Source organism: Oncorhynchus clarkii, chromosome 16 (genome assembly GCF_045791955.1).
Source record: "Oncorhynchus clarkii lewisi isolate Uvic-CL-2024 chromosome 16, UVic_Ocla_1.0, whole genome shotgun sequence".
NCBI classification, from domain to species: Eukaryota; Metazoa; Chordata; class Actinopteri; order Salmoniformes; family Salmonidae; genus Oncorhynchus; species Oncorhynchus clarkii.
This window is the reverse complement of record NC_092162.1, coordinates 41839074-41859265: the sequence shown is the minus strand read 5'-3', so window position 1 is coordinate 41859265 and position 20192 is coordinate 41839074. Positions and strand designations below refer to the sequence as shown.

At 41.7% G+C, this 20192-nt stretch overlaps 1 protein-coding gene across 2 annotated transcripts; it reads left to right on the top strand.

Annotated features, from left to right (window-relative positions):
• The first annotated feature begins 1717 nt into the window (after positions 1-1717).
• LOC139368492 (kelch-like protein 21) lies at positions 1718-20182 on the top strand. Of its 2 annotated transcripts, none has more exons than XM_071107451.1 (5): positions 1718-1913; positions 10766-11890; positions 16956-17367; positions 17635-17707; positions 17888-20182. In XM_071107451.1, exons 2-5 carry the CDS (start codon positions 10816-10818, stop codon positions 18212-18214), a joined length of 1887 nt encoding a protein of 628 aa, XP_070963552.1. In that variant the 5' UTR covers positions 1718-1913; positions 10766-10815; the 3' UTR covers positions 18215-20182. The 2 variants fall into 2 exon arrangements, with proteins under 2 accessions (XP_070963552.1, XP_070963553.1); XM_071107452.1 differs by lacking the exon at positions 1718-1913 and adding an exon at positions 10371-10584.
• The last annotated feature ends 10 nt before the right edge of the window (positions 20183-20192 follow it).

Genomic DNA, 20192 nt, shown 5'->3' with positions numbered 1-20192 from the left:
ACGTTGGAGTGTTTTCTATTCAAAGCTGTCAATTGTATGCATATTCTAGCATCTTTTCCTGACCGAATATCCTGTTTAAAACGGGAACGTTTTTTTTTCAAAAATGAAAATACTGCCCCCTAGTACCAATAGGTTTTTAAGTATTTGTGGGTTTGCAAAACACCAGTCTCAACAGTGAATAAGCGACTCTGGGATGCTGGCCTTCTTGGCAGAGTTCCTCTGTCCAGTGTCTGTGTTCTTTTGCCCATTTTAATCTTTTATTTTTATTGGTCAGTCTGAGATATGGCTTTTTCTTTGCAACTCTGCCTAGAAGCCAGCATCCCAGAGTCGCCTCTTCACTGTTGACGTTGAGACTGGTGTTTTGCAGGTACTATTTAATTAAGCTGCCAGTTGAGGACTTGTGAGGTGTCTGTTTCTCAAACTAGACACTAATGTACTTGTCCTCTTGCTCAGTTGTGCACCAGGGCCTCCCACTCCTCTTTCTATTCTGGTTAGAGCCAGTTTGCACTGTTCTGTGAAGGGAGTAGTACACAGTGTTGAACGAGATTTTCAGTTTCTTGGCTATTTCTCGCCCCCTCCCTTTCCAGAGGGAGGGGGCGCTTCTAATAAATAAAATGTATATTTTATAACAAAAGCATAACTAAATGTTGACAATTCATGCGTGCAATGTGGTTTAATTTGCAACATATTTTCTCAATTTAAATAAGAAAGAATAGCCCATAACTGCATGATGCAGATTCAAGCAATAGCATGAAGATGACACCAAAAAAAAATTATTGTTAAGGATAAATATGGTGATTAAAAATATATATATCCAGTAGTTTTAGGTTTTAGCTACATTGTATGTAACCACAAGTTGTGAATGTCACACTGTGCCAACTACTGTATCCAATGAGGAGCATTTGGCACAGGGTGAGTGCAATATGTGTTACTTGGGACGTCCATACCCTAAAACGTAACCCTAACCCCTACCCTGACCCTAAAAGTAACCATTACCTAATCCTAACCCTTACCTTAATCCTTTTAAATGTTAGCTCCAATGGGGTAGGGACTTTCAATGGATCCCGGATAGCACAGGCCTTTGGCACAGTAGGTGGCAGCATTTGTTTTTGTGGACCGTCACTATACCGAAGAAGACGAAGAAGAAGAAGAAGAAGAAGCACGTTTGGAGGCTGTACCAGAGAGGAAGAGTCGAAGCGAGAGGGATAACTGGGGCCAAAATGTATCATCTCCAGCAGGTGGCGGTTTTTCGTTATTTTCACTCACCAAGCGAGGAGTTTTTGTGTGGTCAATGTGTGTCGAATTTGGTGAACAACACATGGAATGGCTTATTTGCTACGTGTGCCTTATTTGATCAAATATACGTTTCGTAATGATTAGGTTGTTACGATTGTACTGATATAAGTAGGAGAGGTGACATTTTATTTGGGAGTTGTGCCTGGTCGTCACTAGTTACCATAGCCACAAAGTAATCTTCCTAACATTTATCACGCTGCTGACCTTATGCCTAACCCTAACTTTAAATGAAGACGAAAAAGTACATGTATTTTATTTTATTCATCTTTACAATATAGCCAATTTTGACTTTGTGGCTTTGGTTACCAGTGGAAACAGTTGTACCTGTTGTTCACATGCTTCTGCCCTCTCATTGGCTAGAAGGATCCCACCTGATCTCGCCTCCTGCCTTCCATTTTTGAATACATTTATTTTCATGGTTAGAGCGGCCACTAGAGTATCTGGGAAATACAATGTATAAACTGTGGCTGTCCCAATTCTTCACACGACGCGGAATCATGGCGCAGATAACTGGAGAAGGGAAGCAACAGCAAAGTTTATTTTCAGATAGGAAATGTAAACAAATGTAAAGCTTTTAAAACTATAACCCATACGTTGACTAGATTACGTTACATTTGGTAAGTGTATTTACTTAATGTTTTATATATTTTATGTCTGCGAAGAAGGTTTTTCCTCGATGGAAAGGAGACCGTCGTGATTGGACTGTACACTGACATTAAATAATAATGGAGTTCTACATGATATAGGAGGTGGTATATGCTGTTATATCGCATAAACAAAGACACGGGTAACTCGTAGGATACCTGTCCATCTTTAATAGTTTTCCTTGTTTATAATGAACAGAATCTAATGCGGATTAGGCCTACTCAGGGGTGACATGCACCCCCAAAATCGGATGGGGCACAAAGTGAATGCCTGTGGTAGCCCCCGTCCATACATTTGATAATTTTTCATTCAAACACCTGAAACAGCCTTTTCTTGCAATGTAGAGCAATAATCATTATGCCCAATTCTATGCCTGTATCCTGGTTATTTTTTAAAAAAGAAACTAAATATGCATCTCTGCTAAAAATTGGGTAAAATATTTAAAGGAATTTCAGTGTTTTTCAGTAACGTTACATTTAGCAGGGTTCGTGTTAAAACAATTCTGCGTTTTTCACTCACAAAAACAAATAGAAAACACACAATATCTATCTCAATATTTCTTATTGTAATTTCTGCTCGGCATCAGACTCATTTTGTGTTTCAGTTACACTTCTCCACTCTGAGAATTCACCAACAGGCATTCTATCAGCAGACAGAGCTCTGATTGATGTGTAGCTACTTTTCTCTCAGTGTAGCCTGCATTTCTTTGGTAAAATGCAAGATTGATTTCAACCAAAATACTAGGAAATGTAGCTGGCTACATTTTTTTATAGGATGCACATTAGAAAATGTGCATCGTTTTTTTGCAAAAGATACCCTGCCTTTTCATTGTAAACTCATGTGTGGCTGCTAGCCAACAGCGTTGCACATCTGTTGTCATCTGATGAAAATTAAGCTATTTTCAGACGAATGTGTTCTACTAATGTATTATCTGTGATGAAAACTATAGTTGCACGCCCATGATCACTATTGAAGCAAAAAAATATATACTTTTGACTTTCAATATAGAACACAGGAGAAATGGTTTAAAACACCATTTGTTTTCTGAAGGTCTGAGTTTTGAAAATGCAGATTTCTGAACTCTTAACGCGACCCCTGCGTTTAGTTATTGCTTGCCTTTCTAAAGTCTACCAACCTTGCCAGCAGGCATGCCAGCTGAGATAGTTAGACAAGCTAGTTGCCTAAAGTTCAGACTGCTACCGTGGTTACTCTGTGGATTTTCAGTCTAACTAAAGTCGCCTTACAAAAGATGCTATAGTCTCTATAAGGCAGAATGTTGAATAACCTGTATTATTATTATTGGCGGTAGGAGGTGGAGACAGGGTATCCACAGGAAAGTGTTTACCCCACTTTTTGTGACGCCGGTAGGTTCTGTCGCTTATATTTTCAATCTCTTGACGCATTGCACCTGGTGCACAATATTACACTTTTCAAACCAAGACGTTTTTCCGCCAACTGTAGCATCCCGCCATCTTTTTGTCAACTTTTCTTTATAAATTAAAGGTATTGCCGGAGACAAAGCCTTTACTTTTATTTCTGCCAACCGATCTAGTCATTATTGCGGTAAAGTTCTGCCTACGGTTTAGTATGAAATGCAGCCTTAATGCTTAATTGGTATGTACTACGTTCTTAAGCTCTGAATGGTTGCTAGGCATGTTACTTCATCCATCTCTTCACATAGCCCACCCCAAGCACTGTTTTCTTAACCACAACTGGATGGATCCATAAATAATTACTGTGTGGAATAAATTTCACAGAATTATGAAAATATTGGAATGAAGTATGCTATAGCAATTGAAGGCATCAAATTGTTGTTTACTGAAAACTCCCAAAGTCATCCAATTGCTATAGTACATTTGAAGCAATAGCCTACCTGCGTGTGGTCAACTATTCCAGCACCGTTTCACGCTGCTTTGAGACAAGCATGGGGACTCTTCTTGATCAATCAATGTCAGATTTTTATTTTCACTGATTCTCTGTTTGAATATTTGTTAGCTAGCATTTCTACAGCCTAATTGTAGCCTAAGTTGAAGTGAGTGCTGCTCATGATCATCTTGTCTAGTTGGCTCATTTATTATCACTGATCAGAACATTTTGCCAGCATGTTATGTAGCTTAACAAGTGGATTATTTTGCTCTTCACCTGCAGTAGCCTAGGCCTTCTCCCGACCAAAAGCCTGTGACTTGTCTTAAGCAATCCAATGTGATTTTAACTGAATCGCTGTCTGTATATTTGGTTAATCTGAGTGGGCAAATAAGGGGAGGTGGTATTGCTAGTCTTTTGTTTGCTCATCTATCACTGATCAGAAACATTTAACATGGAATAACATAGTCTAAATCAAGTGAAGGCCTATTATTTTACTTGATCGCGTAAAGGCAACTCCAAAAGCCTGCAGAGGTTGTGAAATATGAATACCAGACTCGCATGCTTTTGAAAATATAGATTGATATTATTTTATTTCGGTATCATGATGAAGGTACTTTCAATGTAACACCCTATGCTTGCTCCCTAACAAAGCGGAGTGAGAGTATAGTTTAAAAAAAAATATTTAACCTTTATTTAACTAGGCAAGTCAGTTAAGAACAAATTCTTATTTATAATGACAGCCTACCAGGGAATAGTGGGTTAACTGCCATCTTCAGAGGCAGAACGACATATTTTTATCTTGTCAGCTCAGGGATTTGATCCAGCAACCTTTCGGTTACTGGCCCAACACTCAAACCACTAGGCTACCTGCCGTCCTTAAGAGAGTAGGAAAGCGATGAAACGTGGCTCAAAGAACATGGGCTTGCCTTGGGCTCTATTTCCAAATATCACTTTTTATATGACAGCGGTTCCACATGTTGCCATGACGCAAGTTGTTTGGGAAAAATATTTGTATTTGACTCTGTTATATTTCATTATATAATATAGCCTACTATTAAATGCTGTGTGTGTGACTGCGATCAGGGTAGTCTAAGTGTGTCTTGTCTGTTTAATGAACAAAATAACTTTTGATTAATGTGCTTGGGGCACAGACCAGTAACATAATTCATTTCAAAATATCCCATTCTATTCTTTTGAAAATAAATATAATGTTATAATGTTTCTTAGGACCTGCCTAAAACAAATCAAAAATGTATTTCCTTGTGACGGTGTATATTGCATGGATTTATTCAAATAGATGTTCACCTACATCGGCCCACGCCTACTCCCATTCCTGAACTTGCGGGCATGTGCACGGGACATGTAAAAGGCTTATCCCGGCAAGAATGTGGTAAAAATGGAACTGTTAAGAATTGGGCCCTAAAAAACATAGCCTTGTATTTTTACAAGCAACATACTGTAATGTCTGTCTGTAACGAGTATATGTTAACAATAGCCGAATGTAACCGAACGTAGTCGACCGAAGCACGCTTCCTCGCAATCAGATGGAAGTGTTTGACGTTCGGTCTGTGGTTCGGTTAGGCTCGGCCATATTGTGCAAGTGTTTGTCACGTGTGAATTGCATCAATATTGAAAATAAAAACCGTAAATACAAACCGATATACAGACCAGCATACTGACGGTTGGGCTGATAACACTTCCCTGTAGATATTTTGGATCAGATTACCTCCGTGATAGAGTCAAAACTCGTTGGACAAAGTAAGTAAAGTAAGTTTAAATGAAGTTCGTTCAACATTCTGACTTGTAATGGGACTGTTCGTGAATGTTGAGCCTACATGTTAGAGACAAGTGTGTAAGTATTTCACTCTAAAAGAGGCTAACAAGCTAGCTACTCTAACCTGATTTGATAGCCTGAAATGACTTCTTGGTAGCTAGTTATGAGATTGGGAACCTATCTCCCAATCTGGGCTAGCTACAGCCAACTTCATAAAATTGCTAAGTGACTAGGAGCTAGTATTTCATAGAGAGAAAAAAAGTCATAATAAAGAAATTAATGTTTATTTTCTTTAACAGGACAAATCTGATTGGGCATGTGCCTCTGTGCCGCCTATGGGCATGATACCTCTGGGCCTACTGTCTTTACTGCTAGAAAGAAAGAAAAAAGATGAATGCTGTGGGGTTTATGATATTGTAGTAATGTGGTCTTGATTGATTTCTTTGTATCATAAATTGAAACACTTGCATGGATTTGGCTTTTACTATGGATTTGAGTTGGTGAACTACATTGTAAACAGAGAGGTTCACTGAAGTCTGAACTGAAAGCAGGGAATTGATCTGTGCTAAAGTATTTTTGTTGCACGTACTGTACATGTGCATTTAGGAGGAACCATTAGCTGTAGATATGACTCTGACTGTGAACATTATTCTAATCCATCACCCACACACTTACATACACAATCTCACCACGCACGCACACACCACTGCTGCCATACTATGTATTATTGTTTATCCTGCTACCAGTCTCCTAATCCCTGCCAATATCTACCTCAATACTCTAGTATCCCTGCACATTGTACATTTGGTTCTGGCACAGACCCTGTATATACCTGTATATACTTCTCTCTTATTTAATGTGTTTTTTTTAATTAATTATATTTTGTTATTAGTTATACTTTTTTTTATATTGAGTACTGCACTGTTGGGTACGGCTTGCCAGTTAAGTATTTCACTGTACTTGCATGTGATGTGGTGCATGTGACAAGTAGAACATGAACTCGCCTTTTATGGAAAAGTACTTTAAGGTTATAGGTTGGTGAGCAAAGACAATGTGCTATCAGTCAGCATACAAGGCTTTGCCCTCCACCACTCCACCCAGTGTTACTCTTATCTAAGTAGCCCCACCACATTCAGGGCTCAAACTGTTCCCTCTTCTCTCCAGATGGAATGTGAAAAGGGATTGACTGGGTTTGTTGCCTTTTTAAAGCCAGGCTGCACGGGGATCAGCTGTGGAGAACCCGGCTCTTTAGCTCGCTCCACTCTGTTGGTTCTCCAGGCCCCTAGTATGCAGGCCCTGCAGCATCTGTGTTGTCATGGACATTTACCTACCAGGTGCAATATTAGCCTGGTCCCAGCTCAGTTAGTGCCGTCTTGCCAAACCATATGATGTGGCAATTAGAGAGTACTAACAGATCTGCGACCAGGCTTATATTGGCCTGCTGGTGGCTAGTACTTTTTCAAATGTATCCTGGGTTTCTAATCACTGTTCTTTCTTTTTTAAATATTATTTATATCTCAGTTAAAGTGATGACTAGGCACTTTATGGATCCATGATTTTGGTGTTGGTTTTGAACTGAGAGTAATTGGGTTTTGGATTTTGCTTCTTTGGTGTTTACCAGGGCCTACCAGCAGGGGGCCAACAGAATATGTTGTTGTTTTGGCTGCATAGTGAAGTCGGACCCACTGGAAGGAAAACAGTTCAGTCTGGTTTTGATTTACCCCAACCGTGTACACAGAATAGGCCTAGCTTCCAAATAAACATTTCATAGCTGGATTCGAAGACTTTCTGAAACCACACTTCATAACATAATGACTCTTTTGGCTGTAGGCACACATTCATGGAGATCAATGTACTTCATTCCAGGATCACTGGGGAGGATTTTTTTTTTTTAAACATTTTGTTTACGGTTTCACTCTGCGGCTTCAGGATGTGTGCCATATTATGTTTCTAGAAAAATAACCTAAAGAAGACTTTCAGGCTGAAAGTGAGGCCTTGTTCTTCTATGTTCTTAACAAATTGTTTGTGACCATGTGGTCTGGCATTTACCTCTTGGTATTTTGAACTGTCAACCCTACAGTCATTGGTGTGAACAAGTGTATTTAGAAGAAAATGACACCTATAGATTCATCTATTACCACTATATTACCAAGCTTAGCTCATCAGCCATTCCCCGTTCCCACCCAAGACAAATAGTCCAGCAACTTATTAGATGACGACTGGCTTTTTATTGAGAACTATGACTGACCGTGTTGCCTCTATCTTAGGGGGTTTCACCAAGGAGGTCATACTTCCTAACTATAGAGCATGATTCAAGTTCCTAGTTCCTGGCCACACAGGCCACTACTGTTATGAAACATGGTGAGGGTGGTGGCATGTATCGTCCACGTTTGCCAATAAACATAAAATGCTTCCTGTGTGGGTTGGTGGGTAGGTTCTAGTCACATGGTGCCTGATGGTCACAATACTTTCTCTGTATTCCTCTCCTGGTCCTGACATACCAGCCAGTTAGTCCACCGACCTCTGCTCTTTCCTTCCACCCACCTCTGCTCTCTCCCTCGGTCTGAGTGAAGGCTATCGCTTTCACTCTGCTATTCTAGGTTGGTAAACACTACTCGTAAATTGCTTAATACCCCTCTCGGGTCTTTGGAAATCACTTAACCTTACTCTCTGTGTCCCACAGATATAATTCTAACATGTATGTTTGTCAAAAAAACGTGTTGTTCATGTACATTTACAGAGTGCCCAGCAAGCACATACCGTTCTGAGAACCATATCTTTCTTAGAGCTTGGTGAGAGCATGGTTGTCCTATGTTTATTTTGCATTCAACCTTCCCGCAACTTTCTGGGAATGGTGCAGGATAGTTGCTTGGCTTTTGAACATTCTCAGCACATTTAAGAACGTAAACAAAACAACTTTATTTTCTTGACATTTCAATACTTTACCAGACTAATTCCAGGGATAGAGAACAGAAAATCATAGGTTTGAATCTCACTGATACCGTGTCACAATCACAAAAAAACTATTCACATGATTGTCTAAGCAAATTCATTTCCATGTGTCCTACAGTATCTGTGCTTGAAGTTCAAAACAGTTAACCCAAACTGTTATTAAAAGTCTTATTGAAACATGTTCTCAGAACATTATTGAATTACCTTCAAATAACCTATAATTTCTGTTTTTAGATCATTAAAAAAAATTTCTCAGAACCTCCCTGCAAACTAAAAATGTACGTTCTCAGAACTGGCTAAATGTTTACTTCTGTTCTCAGAATGTTAAAAAAATAAGTTCAGTTTTACCGGTCAGGAAACGTATGGCTTCGTTCCCAGAACCAATAGGAAACCAAAAATGTATGTTCCCACAACTTCCATGGAACCAAATGTGCTAGCTGGGTAGGCTATCATACTTACTTGCACACCAAGAGGTGGGCGAGAAGGAATAGTAGTGTGGATTTATATAGTCCAATTGAATGTATTATAATATCCAATTTAATATATGACCAGAAAGGCAGTAGCTGGCTTGTATAATGCTGTACTATAGGAGTTATAGCCTAACACATTGACTTCATAGACGTATGTGGAATTGGTGAACCAGACCCTAGCACAGTACAAGGAAATGCAATTATCCCTTTCGACCTGAAACAATCACTTACCCAGAAGTTTTAAAGAGCAGAGCTAGGAAGACTCTAGAGCAGGTTTCAGACCTTTGTAGAGTATGCTAACCTTTAGGGGGCCCACTCTGTCCTTGGGCGGGCGGGGGGGGGGGCTGCTGGCTGCATTGTTGAATCCTGGTGTGGAATGTGAGCTGTGTGCTCCGCTGAGGTTCTACGCACTGCGTCTTTTCTTTTTTTCTTCTGGCCCAGGAAGGCCTTTATGAAGCTCATCTCTATAAAGACCTGTGTATTTCAAGTAGGCATGGTTTTCCTGTAATCCCACCTGGAATCATGTTGGATACTAGTAACCATGAATCCATCCCAAAGTTTTTACTGAGCCTTCAGATGACTGGTTGCTGTTGAAGCTCCCCAATGACATAACATGTAGAATAGCATTGATGGCGCATCGACTTCCGTGTCGATGTTCAATATGAATTGTACAATTTGACCGGATAGTCGTCTTACAAATAGGCTACGTCCTAGAAGATTACAGATTTAAAGGCAACATTAGCGAGAAATAACCTTCCAGTAAAAAACCAGGGGCTTCTATTTAGATGTGTGAATCGTGCGACACTACCGACACAGTGACTCACAGTTTTAAACCAGCTCCTAAAACGTAACATTTTTCTTTTGAGACTCCCTCCTTGTAATGGATGTTCTCCTTATTAGAGCAGACTTGTTATAACTTTTCAGTGCGAAACCAGGGAGCTCTCCTTATGCTGTGGCATGCTAGGTGATTTAATAGTTTTACAACAGTTTTCAGAGAACTGTGAGACTTTATTTTTTGTCAAGTAGGTATTTCTTGTGTTTGGCCTGGTTAGAACACATGGTAGCTTTAGTCTGTCCTGTGTTTTTAACAAGCTGATTTGTGGGTATTATGACAGGAAGTGCAATGTTTGGGTCTGAGGGTGACTGTCAGCAGGCTAGTGGCAGGCTGGCTGGCTCTAGTTTGACAACTAACTTCGGGGGGGCTGATAGGAGGATGTACGTTAGGCAGACAGAGATATGGGAATGGGAGTTGAGGTAATCCACAACGTATTAGGTGTACTCCACACACACACACACACACACACACACACACACCCCTCCCACACAGTGGAAATGGACACTGCCTGTTGGTGTATTTATAGACCCAGAGCTCACTTTCTTAAACACGGACAGGGAGCTGCTCATAGTCACTGGAGCTGTCCAAATTGCAGTGGTACCTTCTAGAACACAGGCAACTTTTTTCACAGTGTTGTTTTCCTGTTTTAATTTGCCCAGTAGGTCTCATCAGGCAGGGGGCTCCTCATCATTTATTTACTGTAATTTAGCTGGTTGTTATTTGTGTTGAAAATACCACCGGTTTCTGTAAGTAGCTTGCCTTGCTAACGCTAACTCTTTTGAATTTTTACAGTGTTGCTTATTTATTTAGTGTGTTTTTGGTTTGTAGGATATGTATTAAGAGTATGGTACAGTGAGTGAATCTGTGAATCTGAACCCGTTTAGAAGTGATTGTAAGAGAAATGCTAATGCTGTTTCTGTTTTTCAGATTAACCCAATCTTCTGAGTACAAACTCTTTGAGATATCCAAACAGAGAGATGGAGGGAGGAGTGATGAACAGAGGGGGGTTAGAGGGAGGAGTGATATCTGAGAAGCCAGTGATCCAGACGCAGCCGTCCACGCTGCCCTTCTTCGACACGGCCCACGCCTTCAACCTTCTCCGGGGGATCCACGAGCTCCGTGCCGAGCGCAAGTTCTTCGACATCACTCTGTGCGCCGAGGGCCAGGAGTTCCACTGCCACCGCACCGTGTTGGCTGCAGCCAGCACCTACTTCAGGGCCATGTTCGCCGGGACATTGAGAGAGAGCGCCATGGACCGTGTGGTCCTTCACGAGGTGTCTGCTGAACTGCTGGGCCTGCTGGTGGACTTCTGTTATACAGGCCGAGTCACAGTCACCCAGGATAATGTAGATCTTCTGCTGAAGACTGCCGACCTGTTCCAGTTCCCCTCGGTCAAAGAGGCCTGCTGTGCCTTCCTTGAGCAGAGGTTAGACGTCTCCAACTGCCTGGAGATCCAGGACTTTGCCGAGGCCTACGCTTGCCGCGATCTAGCCGTCAGCGCACGCCGCTTTGTCCTCAAGAACATTGTGGATCTGGCCAAAGGCAAGGACTTTGAGCGGTTGCCCTGGAAACGTTTGCTGGAGTTTGTGTCGGACGACGCGCTGTGTGTGGACAAGGAGGAGACGGCCTATCAGATTGCGGTGCGCTGGATCAAAGCAGACCTACAGAGGCGGCTCCACTACTGGCCCGAGCTGCTGCAGCAGGTGAGACTACCCTTCGTGCGCCGGTTTTATCTACTCGCCCACGTGGAGAGTGACCCACTGGTCTACCTCTCCCCCTCCTGCCTGAGAATGGTGAGTGAGGCCCGGAGCTTCCAGTCGTGTGAGTACGACCGCCACGACAGACCCTGCCAGCGCATGCGGCCACGGCCCTCAACCGGACTGGCTGAGATCCTGGTTGTGGTGGGAGGCTGTGACCAGGACTGCGATGAGCTGGTCACTGTGGACTGTTACAACCCTCAGACTGGACAGTGGCGCTATCTGGCTGAGTTCCCTGATCACCTGGGAGGGGGCTACAGTATAGCTGCCCTGGGCAACGATATGTATGTCACAGGTAAGTTGACAATGCCCTGATCATTCAGGTATACTTTATAATGGATTTATGAAAGGTAATAAGTAGTTTTACATGTGACAAAGTATAAAAGGTATTGATTTTACTGGATATAGCAGCATAACATCTTTCTTTTAAGATTTAACACAGGCTATATGTGCAAACACATTATTGTATCCAGCTATAATCTACATTGAGTTTAACTTTACAATGGACTGCAGTGTACATAAGTGGTTATAGTTGCTGTGTGGTGTCTTAGTCACTCTGTTACCAGAATGCTCTGCAGCTTTCCAGCCATTTTGCATCTTATGAAATAGCAGGCAGGCAGTGTGAGTATAAATAAAACACAGCAGCCAGCTACTCTTGCTATATTTGAGAGAGAAGAGAGTTAAGGTGAGTTAGCTAGGCGGGAGGGGTATGGTGTCCTGCTAAGACTGCAGCAGTGGTCCATGGGCTCATCACTGATAGACAGACCTGGATTCACATCAAATATTTACAGTGCCTTGCGAAAGTATTCGGCCCCCTTGAACTTTGCGACCTTTTGCCACATTTCAGGCTTCAAACATAAAGATATAAAACTGTATTCTTTTGTGAAGAATCAACAAGTGGGACACAATCATGAAGTGGAACGACATTTATTGGATATTTCAAACTTTTTTAACAAATCAAAAACTGAAAAATTGGGCGTGCAAAATTATTCAGCCCCCTTAAGTTAATACTTTGTAGCGCCACCTTTTGCTGCGATTACAGCTGTAAGTCGCTTGGGGTATGTCTATCAGTTTTGCACATCGAGAGACTGAAATGTTTTCCCATTCCTCCTTGCAAAACAGCTCGAGCTCAGTGAGGATGGATGGAGAGCATTTGTGAACAGCAGTTTTCACTCTTTAGAGCCACTGTTCCCCCATCTTGGCACTCCCCAACTATTGTAAAAAATATTTTGGAAGATATAGAAATGCAGTTATTAATGTCTACATTTGTTTTTCCACATTTATACTATAATTACCTTAATGCATAGTTTTGAAATTATACTGAGCAGAAATGTAAACGCAACATGCAACATTTAACGAAATTCAACGAAAGGAAATCAGTTAATTGAAATAAATGAATTAGGCCCTAGTCTATGGATTTCACATGACTGGGCAGGGGTGCAGCCATGGGTAGGGCCTGGCTCTCAAGTGGGGAGCCAGGCCCAGCCTATCAGAATGAGTTTTTTTCCCCCACAAAAGAGATTTATTAGACAGAAATACTCCTCCGCAAAACACCAGTCTCAACGTCAACAGTGAAGAGACGACACCAGGATGCTGGCCTTCTAGGCAGAGTTGCAAAGAAAAAGCAATATCTCAGACTGGCCAATATAAATAAGATGGGCAAAATAACACAGCATCCTGGTGTCGCTTCTTCACTGTTGACGTTGAGACTGGTGTTTTGCGGGTACTATTTAATGAAGCTGCCAGTTGAGGACTTGTGAGAGGTGTCTGTTTTTCAAACTAGACACTCTAATGTACTTGTCCTCATGCTCAGTTGTGCACCGGGGCCTCCCACTCCTCTTTCTATTCTAGTTAGAGCCAGTTTGCTCTGTTCTGTGAAGGGAGTAGTACACGTCATTGTACGAGATCTTCTGTTTCTTGGCAATTTCTCGCATGGAATAGCCTTCATTTCTCAGAACAAGAATAGACTGACGAGTTTCATTAGAAAGTTATTTGTTTCTGGAATTTTTTTGAGCCTGTAATCAAACCCACGAATGCTGATGTTCCAGATACTCAACTAGTCTAAAGAAGGCCAGTTTTATTGCTTTAATCAGGACAACAGTTTTCAGCTGTGCTAAAATAATTGCAAAAGTGTTTTCTAATGATCAATTAGTGTTTTAAAATGATGAACTTGGATTAGCTAACACAACATGCCATTTGGAACACAGGAGTAATGGTTGCTGATAATGGGCCTATGTACGCCTATGTAGATATTCCATTTATTTATGTCCAGCTACAATAGTCATTTACAAAATTAACAATGTCTACACTGTATTTCTGATCAATTTGATGTTATTTTATGGGGATAAAACAGTGTTTTTCTTTCAAAAACAATGACATTTCTAAGTGACCCCAAACTTTTGAATGGTAGTGTACATCATTGGTTCAAATACAATTTTAAATCTGTATTATTATACTTTGAGTATGTATTTGAAGCTGCCTGTAGTGCCTGACATGCAGGGTTTGCCATTTTGGGACTATTGTTTTGTTAAGCCAGACAAGCTCAATCAAGCACAGATAACATATTGGAAGTGATTTTAAGTAGTAGGCTACTTGAACCCAGGTCTAAATGAAGGGCAATCATCATTACCGAGTGGCCTTCAGGTTCAGGAAAAGACAGTGTTTCCACTGAGAAAATATCCCAAGCCCTCTAACGCTGCCTGTAATGCTGGTCAGTGATAGGAGTCATAAATCATTAGCAGTGGTCTCATACATACCATTGCTGGCAGCAGGATCAGAAGGACCAAATGGCTGTAGCACAGAACACATGGTTGGGAAATGGGCTGGTTTTATGAAAGGTGTCTTCAGGTTGATTTAGTAGGGTACCTTTGATTCAATGCCCTTGTGGCAATATTGTCATTACATCTACAAGGTGAAACTACATAAGGACACAGAATGTGAGTAGAGCACATGGCCAGGAAACTGAAAGAAGATATTGCATTTGATTAAACTATTGAAATTGCATATCCCCATTTAGCTGTTGCGAAAGCAGCAGCTGCTCTTCCTGGGGTCCACACAAAACATGAAACATGACATAATACAGAACTTTAATAGACAAGAACAGCTCAAGGACAGAACTACATCAATTTTAATAAGTCACACGTAGCCTATATATCAATACGTACACGTATTGTGTATACATCATGGTCAAATTGTTATGCCATGAGGTGTTGCTTTATCTGTTTTTTGAAACCAGGTTTGCTGTCATTTGAAAAATATGAGATGGAACGGAGTTTCATGCAATAATGGCTCTGTATAATACTGTACGCTTTCTTGAATTTGTTCTGGATTTGTGAAAAGACCCCTGGTGGGATGTCTGGTGGACTCGTAGCATCAGTTTCCAAGTTAATCATCATGTAAAATATTGTGGAGGGCCACTTCCACATAAAGCTGATACTGTCACGCCCTGACCATAGAGCCTTTTTATTGTCTATTTTGGTTAGGTCAGGGTGTGACTAAGGTGGGTAAATCTAGTTTGTTTATTTCTATGTTGGCCTGGTATAGTTCCCAATCAGAGGCAGCTGTTTCTTGTTGTCTCTGATTAGGGATCATATTTAGGCAGCCATTTCCCCACTGTGTATTGTGGGATCTTGTTTTGAGTCGGTGCATGTTGCACCTCAGTACTGCACGGTCGTTGTTGGTTTCTTGTTTTAAGTTTCACATAATAAAGATGTGGAACTCCAATCACACTGCGCCTTGGTCCGTCTACACACGATCGTGACAGATACCCAGATCTCATGTCAGGTTGACCTCTTGGGAACTTCTGCTCGACCAGCAAAGGGTTTTCAATAAGCACCACAGTGCATTCGGGAAAGTTACGTTACAGCCTTGTTCTAAAATTGATGAAATTGATGAGAAAAACAATCTACACACAATACTCCATAATGACGATGCAAAAACAGACTTGACATTTTTGCAAATTTATATATAAAAAAATGAAATTACATTTACATTGTCATCAGACCCTCTACTCAGTACTTTGTTAAAGTACCTTTGGCAGCAATTACAGCTTCAAGTCTTTTTGGGTATGATGCTACAAGCTTGGCATACCTGTATTTGGGGAGTTCTTCTCTGCGGATTCTCTCAACTCTGTCAGGTTGGATGGGGAGCGTCGCTGCACAGCTATTTTCAGGTCTCTCCAGAGATGTTTGATCGGGTTCAAGTCCGGGCTCTGGCTGGGCCACTCAAGGACAATCGGAGACTTGTCCCGAAGCCATTCATGTGTTGTCTTGGCTGTGTGCTTAGGGTCATTGTCCTGTTGGAAGGTGAACCCTCGCCCCAGTCTGAGGTCCTGAGCGCACTGGAGCAGGTTTTCTTCAAGGATCTCTCTCTGTACCTTGCTCCGTTCATCTTTCCCCTAGTCTCCCAGTCCCTGCCGCTGAAAAACATCCACACAGCATGATGCTACCACCACCATGCTTCACTGTAGTGATGGTGTCACGTAGTGATATGACGTTTGGCATTCAGGCCACAGGGTCAATCTTGGTTTCATCAGACCAGAGAATCTTGTTTCTCATAGTCTGAGAGTCTTTAGGTACCTTTTGGCAAACTCCAAGCGGCTGTCATGTGCCTTTTTACTATGGAGTGGCTTCCATAAAGTAGAGTGCTGCAGAGATGGTTGTCCTTCTGGAAGGTTCTCTCATCTCCACAGAGGAACTCTGGTGCTCTGTCAGTGTCTATCGGGTTCTTGTTCACCTCCCTGACTTGTTCACCTCCCTGACTCTAGGAAGAGTCTTGATGGTTCCAAACTTCTTCCATTTAAGAATGATGGATGCCACTGTGTTCTTGGGGACCTTCAATGCTGCAGAATTGTTTTTGTACCCTTCCCCAGATCTGGGCCTTGACACTATCCTGTCTAGGAGCTCTACGGACAATTCCGTCGACCTCATGGCTTGGTTTTTGTTCTGACATGCACTGTCAACTGTTGGACCTTTTTTATATATACAGGTGTCTGCCTTTCCAAATCATGTCCAATCAATTGAATTTACCACAGGTGGACTCCTAGTTGTAGAAACATCTCAAGGATGATCAATGGAAACTGGATGCACCTGAGCTCAATTTCGAGTCTCATAGCAAAGTGTCTGAATACTTATGTAAATAAGTTATTCATTTATTTATTTTTCAAGACTTTCTAAAGACTTAAAGACATCATGGGGTATTTTGTGTAGATTAAGGGAAATGTTTTATTTAATTCATTTTAGCACAAGGCTGTACAAAATATGGAAAAAATGAATGGGTCTTTGTACTTTCCAAATGCACTGTAGCTACTTGTATTTTTGTGGATCTCTTCCATCTCTGACACCTTTCTCTCCTGTCCTTAGGAGGATCTGACGGTTCGCGACTCTACGACGGCGTGTGGCGCTACAACTCCAGTGTCAATGAGTGGACCGAGGTGTCGCCCATGCTGAAAGCCCGGGAGTACCACAGTTCCTGTGTCCTCAAGGGCCAGCTGTATGTGGTGGCGCCAGACAGCACGGAGCGCTACGACCACGCGCTGGACTGCTGGGAGGCCCTGCCCCCCATGCTGCACGCCATGGACAACTGTTCCACCACCACTTGCAGGGGGCGCCTTTACGCCATTGGCTCCATGACCACCACTGGGGAGGATAACATGGCCATCCAGTGCTATGATTCGGAAGCCAATCGATGGACCCTAGTCAACTGTGGCGAGCTGCCGCCGTGGTCCTTCGCTCCCAAAACAGTCACTCTCAATGGGCTCATATACTTTGTCAGGTGAGGAGAATATGGACAGGAATGTGCGACTTTATAAAAAAAAAAACGTTTTTAATCTCAATGGGATCAACTTTATAACAGTTGGACGAGATAAAAAAATATATATAAAAAAAATAACTCTACATAATGTGGTATTACATACAGGTCAATTATTCTGTTCTAATGTTGAAAAAACTGCCCATCATCAGCAAACAAGCAAAAGGAGGATGAATGCTATATGATTTTGGCTAGGCGTGACATTTCTCACTGTAGAATCTTGCGTTCTAGGGATGACTCGGCGGAGGTCGACGTCTATAACCCTCAGAAGAATGGATGGGACAAGATTAGCCCCATGACACAGGTATGTGACACACTCAAGGTGTTAAGTCTTATGGCTTGACATACTTTTTCCATCAGCCTTGACAATAGTATTTCTTATCAAAATATGTAATGCATGTGTATCTGTAATTGCAGACGACACAAGTTTAGTTTTAAGATCGGCGTATTCTCAACTGATGATCACATTTTTTTCCTTCTTCAGGTCCATGTAGGAGGCAGTGTGGCAGCCCTGGGCGGTCGTCTCTTTGTGTCTGGTGGCTATGACAACACGTTTGAGCTGTCTGATGTGGTGGAAGCTTATGACCCCTCAACCCGTACCTGGACCCCCACGGGCCGCCTGCCCCAGCCCACCTTCTGGCATGGCAGTGTCAGTATCTTCCGCCAGTTCATGCCCGCCGTATCCAACACTTTCGAACCCATTGACCTGCCCGAGGCCAACGCCATCCACCTGCACCGACACCACCGCAACCAGGCCCTGCACAACCACAACCTTAATCTCAACCAGAACCACGACGTCAACCCAGTGTAACACACTACATGGACTAATGGTTCAGGGGATATCATCCTGACTGTTTCAGCCATTAGTGCCATTTTAGGTTTACTGTGAAAACATACACCTCATTATGATACTACAGATAGACAGTAGAAAAACGTTATAGTGCACTCTGCTTATAGTGAATGCGGTTATAGAGATTAACTGCTTATAATGATCAAATTGTCCTGCATGGATGAGATCACTATAGGACTGTCATTACATTACACTGTGTCACTTCTGTGACAGAGCATGTGTGCAGTTGTGTCATCTCCTTGTTATTTACTTGCCTGCCACTCTGTCATAGCTGACGTTCAGTTTGCCTATTATTGACTGGACTAATAGACTGGATGGGTATGAAGGTCTGATGTTGGGGAAAGCACAAGCTGCCCATACATGGGCAGGCAGTAGTAGTGTTTCGTCTTGATTATGCTTGTGTCATTTTTCTTTTTTACATAATCAAGTAACTATGGAGCCGTTTTCCACTTTTCGGTTGTTTAGAGTGAGAGCCAACATCATCCTTCAGAATCAATGGCATGAGCCCATACATTCCAAAAGCCAACACCACCACAAAAAGGTTTTTGAGCACTAAACCAGATTTGATCATCGTTGAGAGATGTATCTGGAGATTTGTCCAGAGCTATACTGCTAGGAACCTGTTATGAAACCATAGGGTGGAATCAGAACATGGTTGCATATGATGCAACTGTGACTGGGCTGATCGATTCCGTAGATGAGTTCTCATTCTATTTCTATATCCCTGTTTTATACCTGGTGCTAACATGGGTCCTTTGTCCTAATCGTGTCTACATTCTGATTGTGCAAACATTTTCAAGAAATGTGTCTACACATGGTTTTAAAATGTCTGTTATTCGTCCAGGGCAGCAGGTAGCCTAGAGGTTAAGAGCGTTGGGCCAGTAACTGAAATGTCACTTTTTAAAATCCCTGAGCTGGCAAAGTGGGAAAATCTGCTTTTCTGCCCTTGAGCAAGGCACCAACAATAACAACTGCTCCCCAGGCGCCTTGAACGTTAAGGCAGCCCCCCACACCTCCGATTCAGAGAAATGCGTACGACACATTTCGGTTGAATGCATTCAGTTGTGTGACTGTCTAGGTGTCACCTTTCCCACTGTGTCGGCATTGTGACCAGATTTCCTGGTCCCTTCCTTTTTATACAAATGATTTCATAGCTATTCTTTCAAAATAATATTGATTTATTGTAAGACATGTTGATCTAATCAGTTAATGGTCCCACCTGTCAATGATTTTAGAGGGCGGAATAATTATTATATAAATGGTTTCTCTGTCCAGATCTGTCGTCAGACACACATTGTGTCTGAATATCTTACACCTGGAAGTGGGCAGGATGATCAGATCACAATGTGTCTTTTAATTATCTACACCTGTCTAAAAATGTGGGCACAATCAGAATGTGGACAAGATCAGGGCAAAGGATGCAGGTATAAATGGGGCTAATGACAATGTTCTATCAGATGCTGATCACCATTTTCCTCTCCCTCATCCGGACTGACTCTGTTTCAGACTTTGTTGGCATGACTACCAATCTAGCCTGCATGAATTACTGGTCATATATTTTCTTTGAAGATTGCCTTCATTATAGATGCTTTATTTTATTAGAATGGTTTAATTTTATTTATGAAAATGTATATGTTTTTATAGTGTTAGTTTTTTCCATTGCAACAGGAGGCACAGGTACATATGAAAATAGATTGTGGTAAAACGACCACTGTCAACTGGAAGTAATAACACATTCTCAGCTTATTTCTGTAACATTGTTTGACTAAAGTCATTTTTAGTATTGTGTACTTACATGAATGCTATTATGTTTTTTGTGTTTTCTTAGTTTTCATACAAGTTGTTTGTGTTCAAACATTTTTGTGTTGTAGTGATGTCCTTTACAGTGAGTGTTATCACAATAAAACTGCAGGCAGGACTGTTACTTAATTCTGTTTAC

Coding starts and splice junctions, on each gene's coding strand:
- LOC139368492 (XM_071107451.1), top strand. CDS start 10,816: ATGGAGGGAGGAGTGATGAACAGAGGGGGGTTAGAGGGAGGAGTGATA. Junction 11,891..16,955: donor CAACGATATGTATGTCACAG/GTAAGTTGACAA, acceptor TCCTGTCCTTAG/GAGGATCTGACGGTTCGCGA. Junction 17,708..17,887: donor AGATTAGCCCCATGACACAG/GTATGTGACACA, acceptor TTCCTTCTTCAG/GTCCATGTAGGAGGCAGTGT.